Source organism: Megalobrama amblycephala, linkage group LG1 (genome assembly GCF_018812025.1).
Source record: "Megalobrama amblycephala isolate DHTTF-2021 linkage group LG1, ASM1881202v1, whole genome shotgun sequence".
NCBI classification, from domain to species: Eukaryota; Metazoa; Chordata; class Actinopteri; order Cypriniformes; family Xenocyprididae; genus Megalobrama; species Megalobrama amblycephala.
The window spans coordinates 59,860,714-59,886,641 of record NC_063044.1 but is presented as its reverse complement, the minus strand read 5'-3'; the positions used below and the strand labels follow the sequence as shown (position 1 = coordinate 59,886,641).

General features: G+C 37.5%; 2 protein-coding genes and 1 long non-coding RNA gene across 4 annotated transcripts; 2 read left to right on the top strand and 1 right to left on the bottom strand.

Annotated features, from left to right (window-relative positions):
• The first annotated feature begins 1,343 nt into the window (after nt 1–1,343).
• On the top strand, nt 1,344–3,395 carry zgc:113090 (uncharacterized protein LOC553741 homolog). 2 transcript variants are annotated; one of them, XM_048206122.1, is made up of 3 exons: nt 1,344–1,589; nt 1,971–2,168; nt 2,260–3,395. In XM_048206122.1, the coding sequence occupies exons 2-3, from the start codon at nt 1,982–1,984 to the stop codon at nt 3,117–3,119; spliced, it is 1,047 nt and encodes a 348-aa protein (XP_048062079.1). In that variant the 5' UTR covers nt 1,344–1,589; nt 1,971–1,981; the 3' UTR covers nt 3,120–3,395. The 2 variants fall into 2 exon arrangements, with proteins under 2 accessions (XP_048062079.1, XP_048062086.1); XM_048206129.1 differs by lacking the exon at nt 1,344–1,589 and having other exon boundaries at nt 1,596–2,168.
• Nucleotides 3,396–3,907: 512 nt separating this feature from the next.
• prr14 (proline rich 14) lies at nt 3,908–25,916 on the bottom strand. The gene is given in 22 exon segments (XM_048206101.1): nt 3,908–4,158; nt 4,263–4,328; nt 4,425–4,565; nt 4,697–4,761; nt 4,946–5,003; nt 5,122–5,235; nt 5,238–5,305; nt 5,384–5,454; nt 5,617–5,718; nt 5,827–5,932; nt 6,025–6,057; nt 6,471–6,516; nt 7,469–7,583; nt 7,915–7,992; nt 8,073–8,244; nt 16,715–16,783; nt 16,915–17,024; nt 17,113–17,263; nt 19,252–21,882; nt 21,974–22,017; nt 22,833–22,971; nt 25,759–25,916. Coding segments are annotated over 21 exon segments (4,347 nt in total). The 5' UTR covers nt 22,854–22,971; nt 25,759–25,916; the 3' UTR covers nt 3,908–4,072.
• On the top strand, nt 10,714–13,196 carry LOC125277710. Its single transcript, XR_007186974.1, has 3 exons — nt 10,714–11,051; nt 11,806–11,990; nt 12,401–13,196. It is a non-coding gene; the product is annotated as an uncharacterized LOC125277710 (long non-coding RNA).
• Nucleotides 25,917–25,928: the final 12 nt, after the last annotated feature.

The window sequence follows — 25,928 nt, the reverse complement described above, 5'->3', positions numbered from 1 at the left end:
CTTTGTGTCCTGTCCGTTAAAAAGTTAAGGATCCAACTGACCAGATTATTACTTAGATCAAACTGTTCCAGCAGCCTTGTAATTAAAATATGAGGTTGAATCACTTTCACCCTGTTCTTCTTCAGAAATCCAACAGTGGCCTTAGATGTGTGTTTAGGATCATTGTCATGTTGGAAAAGTGCAAGACGACCAAGGGCACGGAGTGATGGTAGCATCTTCTCTTTCAGTATAGAGCAGTACATCTGTGAATTCATGATGGCATCAATGAAATGCTGCTCCCCGACACCAGCAGCACTCATGCAGCCCCACATAAGGACACTGACACCATCATGTTTCACTGTAGGCACCATGCATTTTTCTTTGTCTTCCTCACCTTTGCGACGGCATACTGTTTTGAAGCCATCAGTTCCAAAAACATTTATCTCGGTCTCATCACTCCAGAGTATAGAGTCCCAGTAGTCTTCACCTTTGTCAGCATGGGCCCTGGCAAACTCTAGGCGGGCTTTTTTGTGCCTGGGCTTTAGGAGAGGCTTCTTTCGTGGACGGCACCCATGCATGCCATTCCTCTTCAGTGAACGCCGTATTGTGTCACGGGAAATAGTCACCCCAGTTTGGCTTTCTACTTCTTTAGATAACTGCAGTGAACTTGCACGCCGAGTTTCTTCAACCCTTCTCATCAGAAGACGCTCCTGTGGAGGTGTTAACTTCCGTGGATGACCTGGACGTCTCTGTGAGATGGTTGCAGTTCCATCTTTTATAAATTTTTGTACCACTTTTGCTACAGTATTCTGACGGATAAGTAAAGCTTTGCTGATCTTCTTGTAGCCTTCACCTTTCTGGTGTAAAGACATTATTTTCTTTCTCAGGTCTTGTGACATTTCTTCCATGTGGTGCCATTGCTGACAGCATGAAATGGGAAGGGGTTTTAACACCCTTTTATCATCTGCTGGATGCCTGTGTAATGAATAATTAGACTCACCTGAGGTTGATATATATATATATATATATATATATATATATATATAGCCTATATATATAATATTTTATGTTCCACAGAAGGAAAAGTTTGAAACGACGTAAGAGTGAGCAAATGATGACAGTTCAACTATTTGTTACCTTTAAGAGGTATATTTCAACCAACCATAGAAACAAAATAATCAAACAATTCAATTCATTGGTTTAAAGTTAAGCTAAAGGTCAATAAGCACAGAAACTGTTACAGTTTGTATATTTATCGCCAAAGGGGAAAAAACAGTGTACGCTTCAATTAACTTACCAGAGAAATATGTAACAGTTGGTTGGTTGTAGCCATGGAAACAGAGTAAATATCGAAAACAGGAAACAGTGCGTGCTAGTAGTAAAGGAAGTAGTAGTACGTCACCAACCAGCGTTTTCACAACACGGCCACTAGAAACGTCATTGTAAACACAGTCAGTGTCGACGGTCTCTGGAAAAAAAAAAAAAAAAACATAGTATGGAGATATAAATATCATGAAAGACCTCTCGTTTCCGGACTTTAGTTCACGGTTTAGCTCGCTGACCGTCTGATGCTTCAGTTATAGTCTGTCTTTGCTCTTGAGAACAGAGAGGTAGGTGTTACTGTCATTTTAATTTTGATGTAATTATTATATACAGTACCAAATTTTAATGGTAACACATTGTTAATTCATTGTTATTATAGTTTAGAGGCAGACCCGTGAACAAACTAGAAAATCATTAAAGGGATAGTTCACCCTGTCATAATTTCCTTATGTCGTTTAAATCCTGACTTTCTTTCTTCGGCTGAACATAAAAGAAGATATTTTGAAGAATGTTGGTCACCAAACAATTTTGGACAATTATGAACAAAAAGACACTTATCATAAAGTCTTGTAGTCTATTAATGTATTTTTGGAATGTCATGAGGGTGGGTAAGCGATGACAGAATTTACATTTTTGGGAGAACTATCCCTTGTTTTCTCTCTGAGCAGGTCCAAACAAAATGTCACAGATGGATCTCCTCATCACAAATGTAGCTGAGCTCCTCACCGCTGCTGTACAGGAGGTGTTGCAGCTCATGGGTCAGGCTATGTTAGAGTATCAGAAGGAGTCTGCCAGAACACGCCTGGAGAACCAGAACCTCCAGCAGAAGCTGAAAGAACTCCAGGAGAGGATGGCTGGGGCTTCAGGTGAGATTATGGAGAGCTTGTAGTTACTGAATGAACTGAAATGAACTGTAAAACATGTAAAAATTCTCATTCATCTTCTTTTATATTTTAGATGAAGTCCTGAAAGTCTCTTTTGCCAGAGATCAGCTTCATTTAGGGGAAGATTATGTGCAGGAAGATCCTGTTCATCATAGAGATTCAGTAGTGAGCAAGGAGGTTCTGAGTGACAATCCTGTTCATTTAAAGCTCGTTTTAGATGATATTACTGTAGGCAACCAACATCATTTTCTGCAAGGGACCTGTGACTATTCTTTGACGACGCAAAGACCCCTCTCCATCGATAAGAGTGGCCCTCCGAGAAGAATCCCAAACCCTTCACCTGGCAGCAGAGAGACTCCAGTAACCAGCAACACTGAGACCCCATTGGGCTCAAACAAAATCAAGGTGGAATCTAAACCAGAGCTTCTGGAATGTTCTGTTACGGAAGAGACAGGCAATGCGGCAACACAAGCTCCTGTTGTTCCCATGCAGGATGCAAATGAACTCAACCAGCAGCCTGTTCCCACCTTTTCCAACAATGTTGTCCATTATAACCAGCCATGTAAATTACTAAATTCTACTTCTAAACAAATTCTTAGGTCACGGGTTGAGAATACAGTCCATACAGGCGATGTTCACAGCGCTCCGAGCATGAGTGAAAGCAGGGAGTTTCTGCACAGCTGTCATGTGTGCGGTAAGACTTTTGCGACTCCCTCCAGCCTCGGAGCTCACTTTGTATGCCATTCAAATGAGAGACCTTTTGTCTGCAAGTGCTGCAAGTTCAGGTTCAGTCGTTTAGCTGATCTGAAAAAGCACGAGCGCATTCATACAGGAGAAAGGCCATATAACTGTTCTCTCTGTGGACGGAGATTCAACCGAACAGAGAATCTCAAAAGACACTTGAGGAAGGTTCATTATGGAGCAGCGCTGTGAGCTTTAAATTCACAGCATGTGTCTTTGCTGGTTGCAGTATGATAAGAGCATTTATATAATTCAGTTTTCCGACTTTGGATCACAACATTCATTTATATCTCACAATGACAGATACAACAATAATATTGTTTTCTCCCACATTAATATGATGCATTGCCAACTGTTTGCATCAGACTGAACTGAAATAAATATATAATCTTTATCAATGGTTGAAATATGATACATTTGTAATTATAAAACAACACCAAAGGACAATACATATGTGGTAAAACTCTATTCTTATTCTTGAATTTTTTTTATTTTTTTTTTTGTGAAAGCAGTCTAATTCTCATCAAGGCTGCACTTATTTAATCAAAATGCAGTAAAAACAGTAATATTGTGACATTGTTACAATTGAAAGTAACTGTTTTCTATTTTAATGTTATTTATTCCTCTGGCATTTTCAGCATCATTAACTTCAGTCTTCAGTGTCACATGATCCTTCAGAAATCATTCTAACATTTCTTATGTTGAAATAAAATATTTTTGTGTACACAGTGCTTTTTTTCAGGATTCTTTGAACAGAAATAAAAAAAACAGCATTTATTTGAAATAAAAGTCTTTACTGTCATGTTTGGTCAATTTAATGCATCTTTGCTGAAAAAAAAAAAAAAGTATTTCAAAGAAAAAAAAATCTTAGCATAAACTTCTGCTAACTTTTTTTTGCAATAACTGTTAGAAACTGTTTCTCCCACAGGTTGGTGAGGCCTTGTTTATTATATAGGAATACATGATCGCTGCTCCAACCCTGTTGTCCTCATTGTTTTTATTTGTACAGTTTATATTTATGACACTGAAATAAATCTTTCAGTTCTGTGGTTGAGTTTTGGCAAGTAATTAAAAACTGACAGATGTTTCGAAGTGAATATCAGTGGAAACAAAAACATTTTCCATTTCTTTAATAACAATTTGATTCAGCTTCGCTTTTTCCTCCATTCCACGCGCCACTCGTTCCAGTCCAATAGTGTCCGATCTGTCTGCCACTTTGCTTGATCCAGTTCTGACAGAGACAAGCAGAACAGAGGATTACAAATTTCCCATAATATTAATTTTGTCTCTGAATGCAAATAAAATGTTTCTTATTGCAACATGCATTACTCTTACCTTTTAGAAATGTCTGGAAAATTTGATCAATCATCTTATGACTCTGTGATATTAAATCCCATGGGTCTGGAAAATAAAACCCAGTATCATAGAAAAGAGGCTACTATCTCTCAATCAGCAAGCACTATTTAGAGAAGCTCTTTCTTTTATCACAGTGCTCACCCTTAGTGTTTGAGAGCTGTTTGAGTGCACCACCCAGAGAGGAATCATTGAGTAACACATTACGGAGACACAAGGCCTGACATGCTGCCATTATTTCATCATGCACAGAAGCATCACTTCCAAGACAAACACAGACAGTACCTGGCAAAGAAAAAAAAAATTCCCAGAAATCTGTCATTGTTTTGCTTGAGTAATAGTTAAGCATACTGCCTAATGTAATTTTAGAACATGTTACGTCTGCCGCTACGTGTATAGCATATAGTTTTTTGTACCATTTTTGATTCCAATGAGATACGGTTTGCTGTTGTTCTTCAACGCCAGCTGCAGTTCTCCTGGCCTTTAAGTCATAAAGACGTCATTTTAACAGCAAATAATGTTTTCACAACAATTATTTATATATATTCTGGAGGGCACTGTATATATATATATATATATATATATATATATATATATATATATATATATATATATAAAATTCAGTGAATGAATATAAAACTGTGTTTAAAAGCAGATGAACAGACTCTTGAACAATGTCTCCAAGCCTCACACCCAACTTGATGGGAACTGTCCTTCCAAGTGCTGCAAAAGAGGAAGAACATATGGAAGAACATATTTGTTGATTAGATGTGTAATGATTGACCCTAATCATATTAATCCTTAAATGAACAATGAACAAGAAAATGTGATAAGGTTTTACACAAGAACACAGGCTCCTTCTGATTGGCCTCCAATGGACTGAGCAGTTGACCAGTCAGCAGGTACCGATGGAGGACTATGGACAAGCGAGCCTCATTAAGGGTTTCCATAACAAAGACCGAACAGCTTTGTAATTGGCAAACAGGTGGAGAAGAGTGAACAGGAAGAACAGGATGAATGTCAACCTGCGTGAAAGAACACAAATCAGGTATCTGGCACACACTTTATTTAGAGCTTGGCTTACATATGAGGGTGTGACTCACAATGGGTTATCTGTTACAAGTGGGATAAGTGCCAGGCTGACCAGTAGTCCTGCCAGGTTCACCAGTGTTTCCTTGTCAAGAAAAGAAAGGCAGAGAAAAGACACACTGATACATGACACCACTAACACACATAATGACATCACTTTCCCACACTAAGGGGGAATTATGCTGGGAAAATCCAGAAAGAAATGAGCAAATAATTATTTAGCATATGAAAGAAGGTGAATAATAACCTGGCTCCCATCTTTAGCGGAGATATCAGCCATGTTGTTTCTGCGAGCTTGATGGACAGTTAATGCAGCTCTTGTCGCTCCACCAGCAACTCCTACAATGGACTGGAATGACGGAAATAGAAGAATAACCTTTGATATTCACTATCAAACAGATGATGTCTTAGGCACAGTCATGTTGACGTTTAGAGGAAGATGTTGTTAATATTTTACCTTAAATATTCCAGCAATGCAGACGATTAGAATAAAAAAAGGAGGGAAATGAGGGGCTGCAATCTCCATGAACATCGCCACGTCATTAAGAATGTCAGCGAAGAGCCTGAAAAGACAAATATTTATTTAAAAAGTTTAAGAAAAGTATTACAATAAAATGGTTATTCAAAAAACTTTAAAGTCTTTAGTATATTGTACCTCCATTTTTTGGCTTCTGAATCTAACTTGTTCCTGAAACACAGGGTGACAATTAAATACTATTTCACAAGTTCACACTTACAAATAATCAGATAGAGTAAAATAGTATGTGTATTTGGAGTGCTGTCCGAAGAGAGGGCTCCGAGCTCGGTTTTTTGGCCCGAACCCAGAGTCCTCCCCCCGTTTTTTTTGTTGGGAAATTAACCAGGCGAGTGTAAGGAGGGATGCTGAAAACCGTCAAGAAACATAGGTGAGTCAACTGCGTAGATATATATAGGTCTCCACTAATGCTGATTGGGTAGACATGTTGATTGCTGATTGGAATGATGTGATGATTACTGATTATTATTAATTAGATCATTTAAATGTGTTCTTCCCAAACTTTGTTAATAAAACATCATAAAACAAAACATATTCACAATCTGAAATGCCTGGCGAAATATTACCCTTTGAGCCAGGCAAAAAGGATTCTTCCCAGCATCCCTGTTCCATCTGAACAATGAGAGAGAAAATGGTTAGAAAAAGTATGCTTTCGAGAAATAAACATCAGTAGTAGGGTTGCAAAGGGGCGGAAAGTTTCCGGTAAATTTCTGGAAACTTTCCACGGGAACTTAACCGGGGGAATTTTGGAAAATTCCAATTTGGAAACTTAACAAGAATTTACGGGAATTTATGGGAATTTACGGGATTTCATTGGAAATTTTGGGAAATTTATATAAATTTATAAATAAAAAAAAAATAAAAAAAAAAAAAAGGAAAAAATGACTGACCCCAAAATTTTGACTGGTAGTGTATATTGTTACAAAATATTTCTATTTTTAATAAATGCTGTTCTTTACATTTTTATTCATCAAAGAATCCTGAAAAAAGTATCACAGGTTATAAAAAATATTAAGCAGCACAACTGTTTCCAACATTGATAATAACTGAGCAATTAATCATCATATTAGAATGATTTCTGAAGGATCATGTGACACTGAAGACTGGAGAAATGATGCAGAAAATTCAGCTTTGTATCACAGAAATAAATTATATTTGAATGTATATTAAAATAGAAAACCATAATTTTGAATTGTAGTTATATTTCACAATATTACTGTTTTTTTCTGTATTTTTGATCAAATGTGCATGTTATGGACTGGGGCAATGCACAGTGTATGCAGGGGGTGTGTCCTCAATAGCCCTGCAGTATATAGTGTGCTGTGTGAATGTCAGGGTGAAAATTCAACTGAAATTGCATTAAATCTGGTTTATGCTGCAAGATGTTTCTTCAACTACATTTAAGTACCCTGTTATAGGCTAACCTGCAATTTTGCAAATTCCCGCTAATTCCCATAAATTCCCGTTAATTCCCATATATTCCCGTTAATTCCCATGGAAAGTTTCCAGCTTTGAAAATTCCCTGAATTTTGCAACCCTAATCAGTAGTTCATCATGCACATACCCCTAAGCAGCCATGTTATTGTAGCTGCTGCAACTGTAGCTTCTTGATTTCCAACACCTACACCCCTCAGGGAAGCTTGAGTAGCGAGTGTGCCAGACAGAGAGCTGGAAAATGCCTGGGAAAACAAAAAGCAGTGCTATGATGCTAGTTATTTTATATAAACATTTATGTCAAGTAGCTCGATCACTCTGGCATCATCAGAGAAGCAGAGAAGAGAGCTACATCAAAGTAAATGTTGCTATCGTTTACATGTTATTTTAAATGGAAACTAAAGCTGTAAATTTGAAAATAAAAGCAATATTTTAAAGATTCGTTGTTATTATAAGTATTTGTGTCCAAATGTGCACTAAATTAATCTTCTGATGTATTTTTTTATGCACCTGCCAATGATAAGGGTTGATACTGAACAGCATGTTTGTATGATTAGATGTCTATGGGACATGTACCTGCACAGTGTCCCAGAGCTGATACTGTAAGTAATCCTCACTGACACTCTCAGGATATCCCTGTGGCAGGAAAACACTCTGGGAGAGGAGAGATCGGTTAGTGACGTCTCAGAGTTTTGTAAGACTTTTATTCGTGCTTTTCAGAATGAGTCACGCACTTTAAACACGCCAGAGATTGAATTTCCCGCCAGGCTGCCGTCCACAGCATCCTTCTGTCTCTTCATCCTCCTGTCCTTCAACAGGTATTTCCAAGACTCCTGTGAGCCATAACGCTCTGTCGCAATCACCCCTTCACAGTCCTCCATCTCTGCCATCTGTACATGAGTCAGTCTATTAAGAAACAACCGAGCAACTAAGTGATTTAACAAACAAAAGTCTTTTACTTTGAATTTGACTCAACTGTAACCGCAGTCTCACACATTGCACATAATTGAACAAGTTACAGGATTGAACACAATGGTGCTTTCTATATGTTGCCACGCTTAGCAGTTTAACATGCTAAAGACTAAAATTACAATAACATAAAGGACATTCTCGCGTTTCAGTCGAGATTTATGAGAATCGCCCACCTCACCCAAGTGTCACTCTTCCGTGTTTAGATTGTATCGCCACGTCACACGAGCATGTCGCGGCTTGTGATTGGCTCGTGGAATCTGACGTATGCGCAGGAAAGACCATTCAAAGAGAGTGAGAAGATTCTCTGCTAATGACTGACTGTAAAGGCTGTTTGTTCAGTTCATTTGTCATTTTTGTGGTTATGTCATACACAATATATTTATTTCTAAATGTTATATTATTACTTAATTTTGTTTGTAAATTAATGTATTGTTCTGTATAAATTCGTGCAGCTGTAGCTTGAATTTTTTTTCTTTTTTTTTTCTTTCTTTTAATAAACTTAAAGAAAAACAAGAAGGGAAAAAATGATCAGTGTTTGTTTTTAAGCTGTCTGGCCTCTCCTGAGCTCATTGTCTGTCTCTTTGTTACTGTGTCAGCTCAACCCAGAACAGTCGACCTTCACAAGCACACCAGAACAGAGCCAGTGTTAGTGTGTGCATGTGTGTTTGAGTGTCTGATAGAGACAGTTACAGAACAACAGGTCAGGCCAACAATGACATACTGAAAAATATTAAAGCATCAGATTTGGATATTTCTAATTAAGTGGCAATCAAGCTGCCGATGCCCAGTGCAGTGGGTTATATGGTTTTACCACAAGATCTCCACAGCACAAACACAATTTTACTATTTATAACATTATTACAGTTCAAAACTATCTTTTAAAGCAGCAGTCCACTTTAACCCGTGGGGCGGGGCCCATGCTAGTATCAGTAAACTTCTAAAATAAGACAAAACAAGTATTTAAATATGCTAAAACAACTAAAAATTATTTTATTGTTTTAATTCACTCCTCAACCAGGATTCCCACGGAATTAAAAACGGCATTTTTAATATAAACTACAAAGTTTTAGATCATTAAGTTTTTTCATGTTTAAAAGAAGTCTCTTCTGCTCACCAAGGCTTCTTTTTTTTTTTTTTTTGATCCAAAATACAGTAACACTGTGAAATATTTTTACAATTTAAAATATTTTAAAATGCAGTGTATTCCTGTGATGGAAAAGCTGAATTTTCAGCATCATTACTCCAGTCTTCAGAGTCACATGATCCTTCAGAAATCATTATGTTATAAATCAAATATGACGATCTGATGCTCAAGAAACATTTCTTATCAATGCTGAAAACAGTTGTGTACATTTTTTTCAGGATTCTTTGATGAATAGAAAGTTCAAAAGAACACAATTGTTTTCAACATTGATAATAATAATAGTTTCTTGAGCAGCAAATCGGCATATTAAAATGATTTCTGAAGGATCAAAAGTGACACTTTTCCATCAGAGAAATTCATTGCATTTTAAAATGTTTTCAAAAAGAAAACAATTTAAATTGTAAACATATTTAACAATATCAGTGTTTTTGCTGTATTTTGGATCAAATAAATGCAGCCTTGGTAAGCAGAAGAGACTTCTTTTAAAAATATTAAAAAATCTAAAACTTTTGAACAGTAGTGTGCATGTTTCTAGTTATGCCGAGCTCTAAAATATTTTATCAGGTAAAAATATTTGTACAAAAATCTTTATCAAGTAAATCACAAACAGTTAGAAAAATCATGGGGCCACTGAATATTGTTTTGCAAAGGCTGATACAAATCTAGATTCTAGAGCCAAAAAAAACGAGTTGAGTATCAAATATCATATAGACACATGGGATGAGTTTAAGTATCAAGTGATCTGCATGCCTGGCCTTGAGCGTGGCACCTGAAATATGCAGACTTCTAACTCTCAGGTCCTGTCTATTACAAAAACATCATGCCTTATGTTTTTGCAAAAGGAAGAAGTTTGTAAACAATACATAATCTGTCAAAGAATGATCATTAAACATGACAGGCTGTAAATCATGCAGCTGTCCAACATTTATGTACAATTGAGAGATATGACACAGAACACATGGACCTCAGCTTACATGTCAAGAACTTGAATCTTGTGAGGCTGAGTAAAAAAGAAAGAGAAAGAAAAGTTGAGAGAGAGAGAATGAGTATCAGTTTGTCATGAAGTCAAAGCGTCTCTGTTACAAAGTCTGCAGGAGCTACTCATGATTCACCAAGAGAAACAAGGTGTGGTAAACATACTGATAAACGTAAGAGTTTAAGAATGTGAAAGGAAGAGGTATTTCAAGCTGTGTGGGAGTGAATAAGACGGTGGGAGGGAACATTGAAAAAAAAAGAGGTGTGGAGTTTATATTCTGTTGTACTACAGGTTCAAAGCATTTCTCTCACACTCTGTCTATCTCCTCAAAGGCCTATCTGGAGCGAAAGAAGCTGTCCTAAATATTTCACACACATAACTGACATTAAGAGGAAGTTTGGATGGGAAGTCGCCTGGAAATTGTGACAACGACATGTGACAGTTTTATCACAGGACACTAGAAACTAGAACTACATAAACTGAAAGATTAGAGAAAGCATTGGTCACAGACATTTTTTCAAAGCAAAAACACCAAAGTTGGTTAATAAATACCTTTGGATCTCTGGTCGACCTGAGGAATTTTAGACCCTTCTTCCCTCAAGATCAAGTCTGGGCGAGTCTGTAAGTACTGAGAGCTTTAGTTTCACTAACTGTTTCAACTGGCATGATTTTCATTTGATGCTTCCTTTAAAGATTATTATCTTTCTGGAGGCAGACTTTACATTGCTAAGATTTTAGATTCATCATGATAGTCTATTCATGGCTATTTAATCCATGCCTTTGTCATTCAGAAACTTTGAAAGGGATAAAGAAATGGCTGTTCATACAGTCAAAATAATTAACAACAGTGATTGCCAAGTAATAAAGTTTAAGCTCATAGCCAAAACAAGCAGTGAGATCTGTCATCACTATCTTACAATACAGTACTGATGCCAGTTTCTGTCAAACCATGTTTATCTGTCCATACCTGTTTTTCAAGCCTCAGAACAATGAGATAAACTCGTTTCATCTTAAATGCTTTGAGAGGATGTTGTTACATTCTTCTAATATACATTTATTCTTCCTCTCACTCTGTGTATCTGACTTTTTATTATATATATATAGTATAGGGGGTAGTGTAACATATATATATATGTTACACTACCCCCTAATAAAACTGAATGCAAAAAATCAGAGTCAAGAACCTGTTCATCTTGTTTTAAATCACTGCTTGGCTCATTATTTACTATTAACAGAACAGAACCTAGCTATCTGCACTACACTGTGTATATTACAGTATAAAGTAGAATACAAAATCATCAAAATACAGTAATGTGCCATTACTTCCATGCTGGCTTCCCTACATTTATACTTTGTTATTTGTTACTCTGAACAGAGATGAGTGCAAACGAGCTAAAAGAAGTGAAAGTTGGTGAAACTCTTATTGAACGGCCTGAGCAGAGGATTGACTTGTGCAATCTCGCAGTCTGTAAGGACGCAGATCATCGGAAATTAGCCATATGGAGTATCATATGTGGCCTTTCCTGCTTTGGAATTATGTCCCTTATGTACTCTGTCAAGGTAACTATAGCTTATTAATACAGTATTATTGAAATGTCAGCAATGTACCATTGTATTACAGCACTACTATTGTAATAAGTATCACTAATCTCCTATGTAAAATTGAACTTATAATTAACCCAACCATGCAGTCTCAGTGAAAGATTAGAGAGTATACAAACACAAGATGTGCAATGAAAATAAATATTTTATATGGCTTTCTTAAGTAATTCCGAGACAATATATTATTAAGTTTCTGTAAAAAGACACTCGGCTGAGATATGTTGCTAATAACAGATGCTGTTGGCAAAGAGGAGATACACAAAAAACAAGAGTATGAAACTTAAGAACCGTAATCAGTGATGAAAGAAACGTATGCATAATCTAATACAACCTAGGAATATGACACCTTCTTTCTTCATTTTTTCAAGGCCCGAGAGACAAGAAAAAGACTTCAATACGATGATTGCCAGGAAACACGGGATATGGTTAAGAAATACACCGATAAAGCTCTTAAATGGGGAATTGGGTCCATTGTGGCCTGGGTGGTTTTAATCATCATCTTTCCATTCCTGATTGTATTACTGACCTATATTGTAACCTTCATAGATTGACACAGCAGAAGCTTTTCTACAGCTAAATGAACTGTAAGAGTGCAGAAACAAGTCTTATTGCTCACATTGGAGCATTAACGGTCATTATTTAAATTAATTGTGGGTTTTGAATGGTGCTTGACATTAGTCTGGATCAAAAGTCCAAAACTTGCTACCTAGTATTTAAAAAAAGGATTCAACCTTTGCTAAACAATTTAAATTTGTATGCTTTTAGTATTAACAAAACATAATGGATCCTACTGATAAGTGAAATAATTATAATCACAGCAATTAGACAATGCAATTTTTGAATGCAGTTCAAAAACCGTACAGCAACTTTCAGGAATTTGTTACATATGCAGCAGATGGAGCCATGCACACACAAAAAAAAAAACAATCCATCAACACTATCCAGAAAAAAACTACTTTTACATTTCAGAAAGTGTTTTTATTTAGGCTCTTAATGAAAATTGGAAATGAAACATTGAAACACTCGCGGAGAGCATGGCAGTCAAACGTTGAGATGTGTTACATTATTAACTTTCAGTTCTTGTAAATAATACGTTGTGCTTTTGATGTTTTGTACATTGCATGTCTTTCAGGATTTGTAATAAAATGTTTAACAGTCAAAATACACCTGTTCTTTGTGAACTTCTATACAAACAACTCGACCAAACACTAATATACAAAACACAGCTCAATTGTATTCTGTTAGAAATACAGAACCCAGACATCTATACATATCAAACAATTTTACACACAAACCATTCAACATGTTCAAACACCATAAGCAGTATTATAAGTCACTACATCAAAGAGGAACAAAAGTCTAAATTAAGTGAATGGACTATATTTAGAGTACCTGAGTAAAAGTACAGAATGCATTGAAACCTTTAAATCCTTTATGCTTCTATGAGAAGCAAAAAGCATAATTTAAAACTGAACAATGCAAACTTTTGTCTCGCTGGTTACTCGCTGTATTCATTGCTGCCGCTACAACTTTATAAAAGCCTTTGTGCTGTCTCCTTTATAATGAAGTGCACACAGGCCATATTGAGAGTGTATTAATAAGGCATTCAACTGAAGTTTAAATGTGTAAGATACTGAGAAAGGAATGATTTATGAGCGACTCTTACTTTGAAACACTTTTTGATATGGAGATGTGGCGAGCAGGAATTAGATATATGTACACATGTCACAGATTAATGTAAACAAGTGCTCTTCCTTTGAACAGTTACAAAAGGACAAAATGGCAGGCAGTTACCCCTTCTGAAGGGTGTTTTTTGTTTATCAGACCAATTTACAAAATGAAAACCATTGCCTTGCAAAATATATAAAGAATGTGATGTATTTCTAAAATATTTACAGTACACTAGTAATCAAAAACAGATTTTACAGCTTTGCAAATCTATTTATTGTTGCTTTGATGAATTTACAGTAAATTTCAACATAATACCCACAAAGCCCATTGTTTGGTACAGATCAAACAAGACCTCTGCTTCAGCCCGCTACCTGCTGAAGTGCCATCCAGGTGTCTAGCTCCTCAAGCTTGGAGCAAAGGAGTGACTCCAGTTCCTGCAAAGTGAGTCCGTCGTCCACTTTAGAAGAGACCCCGACACCTCGTCTGGTTCTACAGATCCCAGAGTTCCCTCCTGCCTTCCTCTGGGCTCCACCCCCTGCCATTACACCCACCAGAGGTTTCTTGGGCTTCCTGGGAACACCCAGTTCAGGGAATTCGACAAAGCGCTTCACCTTTTTTTGGCCCACGACAGCCTGAGAGCCATCTCGCCGGTTAAGAGGCACCTCAAATATGGTTTCCAAACGTCTGAAAAAGTTTGCAATAGTAGCTTCATTGACCAGATGTTAAAAGGGAAACAATAAAAACATCTAACGAAAATCTCAAAATGTAACTGCATGCTCTCAAGGTTAATTCTAGTCCTAATATGCTACATACAAGTATTCTACTTAAAGTCATTTGTATTTAAGGCAGTAGTTGATAAACATTAAGTGAGTGGTTATCAAACTATGATATGAAATACAACTATGGACTAATAAAAAAAAATAATGCACTAGACTGGGGATTCTCAAACCTTTACGTCAGCCTAACCCCTTTAATTTAAAATATTTACTTGAAGAACCCCATGATGAGATTTTTTTAATAATTTAACACCACATTCACGTTCTTGGTTATCTGATGTTATTAAGGGTCATTTGACAAGCAGGTAAATAAATAAAATATAAGGGGAAAAGGTTATTATTATTATTATTATTATTATTATTATTATTATATTATTATTTTACATTTTATTTATTTATGATTTAATAGCTTTTTTAAAATAGCTTTTCATCAACTCACAAATCCCTTGCAGTTCCCACAAGAACCCCAGTTTGGGAAAACCTGCACTAGCCCATGCTTAGTCTGAGGGGGGGTTTTTACATAAAAATTATTTCAAAACATATTTAATTTTCATGTGTTTTAAATGGACTTGATTATTGGCTCTATACACTGTAATTGAATTTCTGTCCTAGTGTTAAAGGGGCTCTCTGTAGGAATGACACCCAGTGTTCAAAATAGGTACTGCAGTCCAAATTCAAAATATTGTTTGGCCCGCCCCCTCGTTCAAAGACGCAGGTTGCCAGCTTTTGCAGCATATGGTTGCCAGCAACAATAGGGAGTGCAACTGACAATGAAAGCTGAGGAGACTTAAACACTGTAAGCTGATGAGTTGATTTATCTGTTTTGATATGCTGTTGTTCATAGGGATATTTAGATGGATTCAGAGGCTTTTTAGTAGAGATGCACAGATTGCAATTTTCTTGGCCGATTCCGATTTCCGATTTTTTGTTAGTGAGATCGGCCGATACATATTTTTTGCTGATTCCGATTTTCTTTCTAAGAACTATAAATGACAACATATACAAACAAAAATATACTCTTCTTCAATGCAGAGGTTTATTTTCATTAAAAAAAGTAAAAGTCAGCAATAAAATATAAACAGCTCAAATAAATGCAATAGAATAAAGAGCTATGAAACTAAGTTTTTTGGGTTAACTGGGTTTTTATTCAGGTAAGAAATACAATAGAAATTAAAGTAATCAAATGTAAAATAACACATTGTGTTATTTTGCATTGGTTACCTTCATTTCTGTAGTCTTTATTGCAAATAATTCTTACTATTAAAGTTATAAAACATATTCAGTCAAGAGCAGAAAGTGATTTTCTTTGTCTTTTGTTCTTTGATTAACATGACAGACAGCAGCAGGAATATTGGACTGCTGTCCCTTTAAGAGTTTATGAACGGTGTTCAACGGACCCAATACTGTTACACACGACATGGGTTCACTTTCTTAGCTATTTAACGATTCAAAACTGACAGTTTATCTGTATACTCGCCAAGATTGCCTGTGCCGCTGGTTTTGACATACTTCTGAATGTATTTGACAGTTTAAGCGCAGCAAGGCGCTTATTTTGGTACTTGTGACTTCTGTTTGATTTCTGTCTCTGTTTGAGACTGAGCGTGGCACTAATATAGATCAGTAGTGCGCGCGCTTTCGGTGTGAGCGCAAGACCTGCGGGAATGACTAAAAATTATGCGTAATACAAGCACTTAACCGGAGCGAATGAGACGAGAGAGAGAGAGAGAGAGAGAGAGAGGAGGCGCCCGCGTGGGTGTGTGTCACTTCACTGTGACAGAGAAGAGAGCGGGAACGCGCAGCTGACGTTATTGCCTGATTCTCTGACGCAGTTTGTTTGCTGGTTTCCACGGTTGCAATACGCAGTGTTTTCCGCGAACTGGCAACCTGTGATGTCGAAATACTATTGGATAAACTAGCAGCACGAGGTTTCGCACAGACCAAAACAAAAACAGACATTCCGACACAGAACGCACATTTTCAAAGTAGAATATCTGGCTGTATCATTGTTTTTCTGAGAAACAAGTAGGTGAACTTAGCATGTTTCCTAAATATCTGCAAACAGATAATCTCAAAGAGATCTGCGTGATGTTGATAAATAAATACAGGTGGTATTTGGAATGGTCTGATTTCAGATGTGGTGCCTGGCCAGAAAACTTCGAGAATCAATTAAGTTGATAAATGGGTTATTAAGCTCAACTACCCAGAAAATAAAACATATATGAAACAATGTCTCACCCATCAGGAGGTTTGCTGAAGTTTTTGTTTGTATAGATTTCCTCCAAGCTGAAATCCTTCTTCTTTATTCTGTAAAACACAAAACAAAAAAATGCATCTTTGCTATGATGAGGTAAATTTAAACATACATTAGCTTGGGGTAGGAAGAAGGAGAAAAGATAAATATGACCAAGTCCATAAGCTTCTCTACGCATACACACCTGATGACCTTAGGAAGGCCCATAGGGGTGAGATTATTCTGAGGCTTTGGAATCTTTTTACGGATACGAATAGAGGACACCTTTCCTCGCTGACCATCCTTTATGTCGGTCTGTTCACACAGAAAACGGAGATGCAATAAGGATTAAGAAAAATGATACATTTTAAAACACAAACCAAAGTTAAGAGAAAACTCACACCTTGATTTCAGAGTCTGATAATGCTTTCTCCTCTGAGATGGCCGCAGAGAGTTTAAGGTCAAAGTTGGATCTCTCTTCTTCATCTATTGCCTCCTCACACTCCATCTGAAGCACCCCATGGTCTCCCTCCAAAGAACTCTGAGAGAATGCACTTGAGGGAAGAAAAGTTGGATTTTAACAACTGACTTGCATCTTTTTAAAGGCCTTGCTTCTTATGGGGAAAATGTCTCAGATCATCAATAACGGTGCTCAGATCAGGATTTTTGGAGCCAATCAATGGAAGCAGTATCAGCCGATACCAATCATCGATCAGGGAGTCTATTTGAAGCATTCTTTTTATCATGAAGCATTATTTATATAGATGCTCAGGTTTTTTTTCAGACAACATTAACACATTACAACATCCAGCAAGAATGCATTAAATTGATCAAAAGTGACTTTTAAAGACCTAACTTTTTGTACTTTTTTTTTTAACTTTTTAAAATTCATATTAAATTAAAGAATTCTGAAAAAAAAATAAAAAAAATGTATCACTGTTTTCACAAAAATATTACGCAGCACAACTGCTTATAACACAATAATAAACACTGAAGACTGGAGTAATAATGCTGAAAATTCAGCTTAGAACAGGAATAAATTACATTTTAAAATTTATTAACAGAAAACAGCTATTTTAAATTGTAATATTTCACAATATTACTATTTTTATTGTATTTTTGATCAAACAAACACAGCCTTGGCGAGCATAAGAGACTTGAAACTTGTTTCGAAACTTTAGAATCCTAACTTTTAAATGGTAGTGTAAATATTTTTAAAAAGGGAGGCTTACACAAAAATTATCCATATTAAGACAGATAGGCTTATGAGGAAAGAACCTACAATATTTAATGCCAGATTGATGTCAATTATAACCCAGGGGTTTGTTAATTATTAATATTTATTGTCATTTTATTTTATTCACCAATTTATTCTAATATCTAAATATGTAATATTGAGTTTTTGTATTTATAATTAATTTTTAATTTGTTGGGCGTTGATATTAAAAGTTTCTTTTGCATTTGTTTCTCTGGTGCATTGTTGCCATGTCTGCTTATTTTATTGTTTTGGGAGGCTAATATTTCCCTGATACAGTCTCCCAAATGGTGTACTTTTCAAGTGAAATCTTGGCAACACTGGCCCAGAGGTTTATGGAGGTCAACGCACTGTTATGATAGAAGAGTTTAGAAGAGAGTGGAGGGAGATCAGCTTATGTATTCAGATTGAATAGCTGCTATTGTTAATGCCGATTGGTCAAAAGTTATTGCATGTATTTAATAAGATGTATGAATTGTACCTCACCATGTAATCAGCATTATAATTATTTTTCCCACTCCGGACAGAGATTCAGATGGTACCTCTGCAAGCATGTCATCTATGCCATATCTCTCACGGCAGGCTCGTGTCTTTTTGCATCAGCAGCATGAGATCGGTTTATGAGATCGGCAAATTGAGAGATTAAGGGCCAGATTTACTAATCAGGGCAAATTAGTGTGTGAGCACAATTCCAATAAAAGCACTGATAGGAGTGGAAAGTTCTGCGCATGATCTACAGACGACACACAAATTAAAGAACACAGACACAGATCATTTCCGTAATGACTAGCGCAATCTACCAAGAGCAGCACAAATTAGCGCCTGGTTTAAGACATGCTTTATTTGGGTGGTGAATAATGGTGCAAATACCAGTAAATTGACTAGCACAAACCTTAGTAAATCACCATGCATGACTCATTTAAATATTCTCCTCCCATAAATTTTGCATCTGAAATGTAACCTCTTTCAAATGCATATGCAATAAGGTCAGCAGCAAAAATAACTGCCCATGCCTTTTCAGTGCTAATTTTTTACTGCATGTCTTTCGTAAATCCTGACAGTAGTTTTTTTATGCCAAAAGAGGGTTTGCGTTGGCACAAGCCGTTAGTAAATCTGGCTCCAATCATAAGCAATTATCGGCTGAGAGCGATGTGGTTTCCGATCAATCGGAGCACCCCTTATCATCAACATGCTACATTATAATAATGTACATATATTAAACATACTTAATAGTGGGTAAAAAAGTGAGTATACTCGGATAGAGTGGATGGGATTCTGATAAATTACCTGCAGAGTGATGACACAGAGGCAGAAGGTGTCTCAGGGCTGGGAGTGACAACAGAGGAGAGGCCGGTTAAAGCGTGACAGGACGTGAGGGTGGAAGTAAAAGGGGAACTGAAGGAGGAGGAGGATGATGATGATGATGATGATGCAACAAAACTGGAGGCAGCTGAAATGCTGCCAGCACTGGCATCGTTAGCATGACTACGCCCTTGGCTTGAGCTTTTAGACAAGAATGCTAAAGGACTGGACAAAAAACATGAGGCTAAGGCTGTGAGAGAAGTGGAGGGAGAGTAAGGGGAAGAGGGGGACAAAGGAGTACCCCGACTAGCAGGGTACACCTCTTTACGGAGACACAAAGGGGCAATTTCTCGCTCGATCTCCACACTGCAGACGGTGTGCCGGCGAGTGCGCTTGGACGGAGAGTGATGGTGGTTGGGAAGCTGAGTGGGTGAGCTCTTTCTGCTGGGTGAGGTAGTGCTGTTGTCATGCGTGTGGGACCGGGGTAAATGACAGTCACTGGATACTAGGGACGGGATTTCAGGGCAGGAGTAGCTGCGCAGGAGGCGGTTGGAACCGCTACCTGACAACGACACTACTGGAACGGCTTCTGATGCCTTTTCTTGGCTCTCTGCTTCATTCTCGCCTCCAATTGCTCCTTTTCTTTTTGCAATGGAAACATCTTTTCTTCTTGATCGGTTTACATTCTTTAGGGGTCTGCTTAGTTTTCTTTCTAAATGCACTGGAGCTGTTGAATCAGGTGACAAAAGTTCCTTCATTTCTTCTCTTAATTCAAGTCCAGGAAGAGATGTTACCTGCTCCTCAGCCACAGTAACAGACTGTTGGTGGTGCAGTAGTGTTATTTTTGAAGGTTTACTTGGTCCTGCTGGATCAACCACTGAAGTTACGCTGTATTCCTCTAACTTATGCTTGGGTGGACGAAGGTTTCTCTTCTGCAAAGCATCACCTGAACCTTTGAGATACAGTCTTGTTTTTCGAGCCTTAGGCTCTTGTGGCTGCGTAGGGTGCTGAAATCCTGGAGATTCTGATGGACCATTCATGATATTTATATCATTGCCGTGCACACTCTTGTTAATTGAAACATTTTGTGTGCAGTTTTGAGAGGGTGTAGCATCAGTGGCATCAACTTCATTGCTGGGGGTCAGTAACGTCCGACATTTTACATTTTTTCTCAACCGACTTATCATCTTGTCCTGTCCCATTTCTTCTGCGGTCTCTACAGAATGTCTCATCTCAACATCTGCAGTATTACCACTACAGACGGGCACATCTGAGTCTTGGAGCGGGTGCATCATAGAAACCCCTTTCCTCTTTTTCCTAACCTCAATAAATGTTTCATCCTCCTGGTGTATTTCCAGAGAGATGCCATTGTCTTTTAACTTTTTATTTCTCGCAGGTCTTCCCTTAGCATTTTGCATGTCACATTTCCTCCTTGCCTGCAAGTCTTTCTTTATTCGAGGAGTTTCTCTGCTTCTCTTTGCTCTCACTTCCCTGACAGTAGAGCTCTTTGGAGGGTCTGATATTTCAGTCGAGTGGTGTGTCCAATCCATAACTTTTTTAGACTGTAATTCCTTCATCTCCACACCCAAAGGCTTTGATCCTGTCACAAAAGTGGCCAATTCAGTGGAGGTGGGCTCAGCCGTCCATGACGGTTTCTTTCTAGGGCTCTTCCTGGTGGACACCCGTGAATAGGATTCTTCACTGCCAGACGAACCACCTGTGCTTGTGTCTTTATCTATCAAATCAAAATTAGAGGAAGTGCTAAAAGAGGAGGCTCCAGGATTAGGCTTGTTTAAGCAAGTTTTGTTTGTGCTGTTGTTTGATTCTGGTTTCATTAGGTTTGATCCCTCTTCTAAAGAGCAGGATTTAGGACTATATCCACAGGCTGTGTCATTTCTAAGGGCATGTCTCTCAACTGACAGCTGATGCAGAACAACAACCGCATCTGTTTGAGCGTTGGCTTCACTAGACATATGCATGGCACTTGCAGAATTCAAAGGTTTGTCTGTGGACAGATTTGGTCTAGTCCTGAGGAAAGGACTGGCAACATGAGTCACATCCTGAAGGACGGCTTGTGACTGGCTTGAAGGACAGTCTATCTGATTTTCTTCATTTGGTGCAACCTCGTTGTGCATTTGAATATGATCCAATACTGGCTTGTGGTTGTTACTTGTCGAAATTGTACAAAAATTCAGTCTCTGTGCAACTCTGTGGCGTTTTGGAGCAGTGTTACACTGCGCCTTTTCTGAAGAAGGCCTTTTTGGAAACAATCCATTTCTACATTTATCATCACCAGTCTCTCCCTCCTCAATCTGGGTTGAATTTTCAACATTTGACTGCGTTATCAATGGTTCATGCTGTTCAGGAAGTGCAATTGAGGACAGAGAGTCACTGGGCTTAAAAAGCCGAACAGGGCTCATGACGATCTCAGTGAAGCTAGCCATCTTGGATTTGAATGACTGTAGAAGCGGACCGATCTCCCATCGTTTTATTGCTGAAGGGCTCTCTGGGGACTCCTTCTGCATTGGCTTCCAGTCATGGCTTTGCTCCTTTGTGGTGCTGCCATCTCCTAACTGTGAGGTCACACAGGGTGACACCGGTTTGTGGCTTTCACCTCTAAAATAAAGAGACAAAAGATATATTTAAAACATGTTTGCTGGCTAAAGGTTACAGATCCTTATTGTCCATCTGATCCAATACCACTCACTCTGAATATTGCTCCTCCATCTCAGCTGCAACTCCAGAGCTTGTCTGAAAACAAGAAAATAAATAAAAAAATAAAGAAAGAAAAGTAGGTTAACAAAGAAGACTTTTCTTTAAATAAAGCTGAAAAGAAGGCAACAGAAGCATACAACTCTGCGCTCATGGTTGATCAGTATTGAAGGGTTTATACATTACTGCAAAAAAATTCATTTCTCCATGGAAAAAAACGAATGGGAGTTTTACTTCTATCACCTGACTGTTGCACTCAATATGAAAAAAAAAAGGAAAAAAAAAAACATATATATGCGAATAACATCTGACAATAAACTAACTGTGAAGATATATTACTAAACTTACATTGGGTTTACTTTTACGTAATTATTAGACAGACAACAAATGATAGTCATGTATAGAACAAGCGCAACTGAAGTCATGTGATTCACAGAACCAGTGTGTTGACTAGTGGCAGAACTAAATGACTTGTTAGTGCAAAATCTAAACAATGGCCCTTTTGGCTTCAAACCTCACTATCTACACTTTTCTTCCCTTTTGTTTTTTCTCTGAATGGCTCACAAAGGTGTGCCACTGTCAGTTCCACGGTGTCGGTCTTCCCTCCCTGACACCTTAGTGACTCTTACAACATTAATACCTCATGAGTATGATGAGTAATGCCTCAGATGGTTTTGTAAACTATATTCTGAGCAACCTATTCTTGACTACATCTCTAACTTGTACCAGCTTGTGTGAATTCATTAAGTTGTGGCTTATGTCTGGAAGAAGTTGTCAGCTAAATATGCTGACGTTGCAATGAAAAAGGAGAAATATGAAAGTTCTGAGGGATGACAAAAACAACATGACATTACCATGCTGTTTGTCTCTTGCATGGGGATGAGCTCAAGTGTTGAGGATGTGATGACTGAGCCTCATCTTTGAGTCTTTCTCCTGGTCCTGTGGGGCAGTCCGCTTTTTCTGTTTGCCAGCCTTATTCCCAAATCATCACAACTGTGGAACAAGCAGGTCACTGGTTGGTTAGCCAGTTTCACTCCTATTTTAGTTTACACTGATGCATTTACCAAGTTATTATCAAGCACTCATTTACTACATAAACACAATTTATAGTCATTAGAATTCACTAAGGATAAAAAAAAAAAAAAAAAAAAAAAAAAAATTATGAACAAACCTAGTTTAAAAATTATAAAACATTTTAAAGTCAGCATGAAATGGAAGTCGCAATAGCTTGTTCCTCACTATTGTGAGGTATTAGTGCAACAGCTTCTTAAACAAGAAAAAATGTTGAGCAAGACTTGATTTGTCCATCAGGAATTGATTGGATCGCTGGACGGTTGTGGTTTCCTATTGCTCGTGATAACAGGTTGTCCCTCCCTCACAATAGTAAACACGTCATCAGAGAAGAGATGTCATGCATGGCTCAATCATTTATGATAAAAACTGCATTATTCCATAAATAATAATTTCATAGTGACCTTAATACATTTTGAGTAACTGTCACTTCAACTAGGAGAAAAAAAAAAAAAAAAACACTAAAACATTTTTCAAAATATCTTCATTTATGAAAGTCATGCAGATTTGTAACAATATGAGGGTGAGCATGATGACAAAACTGAGATACTGAGTCGGCGTTCTGACGTTAGAACCCGGAAGCCTGCAGTGTCTACAACATGAACAGCGTAGGAGAGTAACGGGAGAGAAGAAATTATTGAATCAAGTCATTATTTCTGTTTTGTTTTTGCACACAAATAAGTATTCTTATTGCTTCATAAAATTAAAGGGTTAGTTCCCCCAAAAATGAAAATTCTGTCATTAATTACTCCCCCTCATGTTGTTCCACACCCGTAAGACCTTCGTTCATCTTCAGAACATAAATTAAGATATTTTTTATAAAATCCAATGGCTCAGTGAGGCCTACATTGCCAGCAAGATAATTAACACTTTCAGATGCTACTAAAAAAGAAAGCTACTAAAGACATATTTGAAACAGTTCATGTGACTACAGTGGTTCAATGTAATGTTATGAAGTGACGAAAATATTTTTTGTGCACCAAAAAAACAAAACAAAACACAACTTTATTCAACAATATCTAGTGATGGACGATTTCAAAACACTGCTTCATGAAGCTTCGAAGCTTTACGAATCTTTTGTTTCTAATCATTGGTTCGGAGTGTGTATCAAACTGCCAAAGTCTTTGCCTTTAACTTTGGCAGTTTGATGCACGCTCCGAACCAATGATTTTATCAAAAATATCTTAATTTGTGTTCTGAAAGATGAACTTTATAAACACAAATGATCACCTTGCAAGTGCTTCCAGTCACATTCCACATTCTTCAAAACACTTACGCTGTATGTCCTACGCCTTCCCTATTCAACTTACGGAACGAACGCAGCGCCAGTTTCGTTTTTTCAATAAGTAGAATAGGGAAGGCGTAGGACATGCAGCTTGTTGAAGAATGTGGAAAGTGACTGGAAGCACTTGCAAGGCGATCATTTGTGTTTATAAAGCATATACATTTACATTTTTTTTTTTCGAAAATGACCAATCGTTTCTCTAGATACGACTCTTATTCCTCGTCTGGTATCATTTAAATCCCTTTGAAGCTGCACTGAAACTGTAATTTTGACCTTCAACCGTCTGGAGTCCATTGAAGTCCACTATAAGGAGAAAAATCCTGGAATGTTTTCATCAAAAACCTTAATTTCTTTTCGACTGAAGAAAGAAGGACATGGACATCTTGGGTGACATGGGGGTGAGTAAATTATCAGGAAATTTTCATTTGAAAGTGAACTAATCCTTTAAGTCCACACTGTGGTGTCCACCTTTATCTTTATCTTTATCAAAAGGACACGTTTTTATATCAGGGTTATTATGGTTAGCCTAATTAAAACGCCAACTGAAATTAAATATGAAAAACTTAAACTTTCAGCTAGTTGGCAAGGTCACATTTCTCATTTTCATCACAGTAATGATGATCAATAGATCAACTCAAACACAACAAGCGCGTAGCAACAACAGAAGAAAAATAACAGATACAGGCAGAAACTAATCAATTAACGTTAGTTATTATATTTATCAATCACACACTGATGGTGCGTACGGCGAGAATATAACACTGTCTGTATTTAATTAAACACATTTCTGTTGTCATGGAGACGTATTTACTAATTCTTGCGCGAGATCATAAAAAAAATAATAATAAATAAACACATAATTAACTTAAATACACATCATACCGTGAAGCTTAATAAGAGTATCCGCTGCGATCGTTAAAAAAAAATCCTAATATTTTGTTTGGATACCAAACTTAGTATGCATTTAGTAATATTTTTAGACAATTACTATAACGTTACATTTTCTCATCATTATAATGTGTAACGTAATAGTTAGCTGTACGGCTAAACGACTCGACATTCAGCACAATTGTACCGAGAAAAGATGAAACAACAGCAGTGTCACATCGCAGACCTTCACTTTAGCAGAATAATATACCATAAGAGTCAAACAGATCCCCACATCAACTCTCAAAGCACCAAAGATTAACCAGTATTAGTTCTTCAGAGGTCACGCTCATGAGTTGAGCTGCTCAGCAGCGGCTTTATTAGAAATATTAGTTTCCAGACACTGGTTTTGTGTACGTCGTCGACGTATATTGCGGCTAACTGAGCTATGCTGCTATCTGCGCACAAACTAGCCAAAAACACTGCATTAAAAGAGCATTTAACCATCCCGTGCTTCAGACACAGGTGTAAATTATGTAAATAAACTGCACACTGACCTAAAATGGTTTGAGGGAAAGCGTGCCGTGAAGCTGTGAAAACATCTCCTTTAGGCGTTGTTTCTGTGAAACCGATGTTTGTGTGACATTTCCATGCCGGACGGCGCCCGAGTTTCACCGCTGCGCTGACGGTTCGGACCTATCAGTCGGGGCGAGCGTGTTCTCGCGCA

Excerpts from the sequence above, each read along its gene's own strand:
- zgc:113090 (XM_048206122.1), top strand. The coding sequence starts at position 1,982 with ATGTCACAGATGGATCTCCTCATCACAAATGTAGCTGAGCTCCTCACC. Across the intron at positions 2,169-2,259 it reads GAGGATGGCTGGGGCTTCAG|ATGAAGTCCTGAAAGTCTCT; the intron begins GTGAGATTATGG and ends TTTATATTTTAG.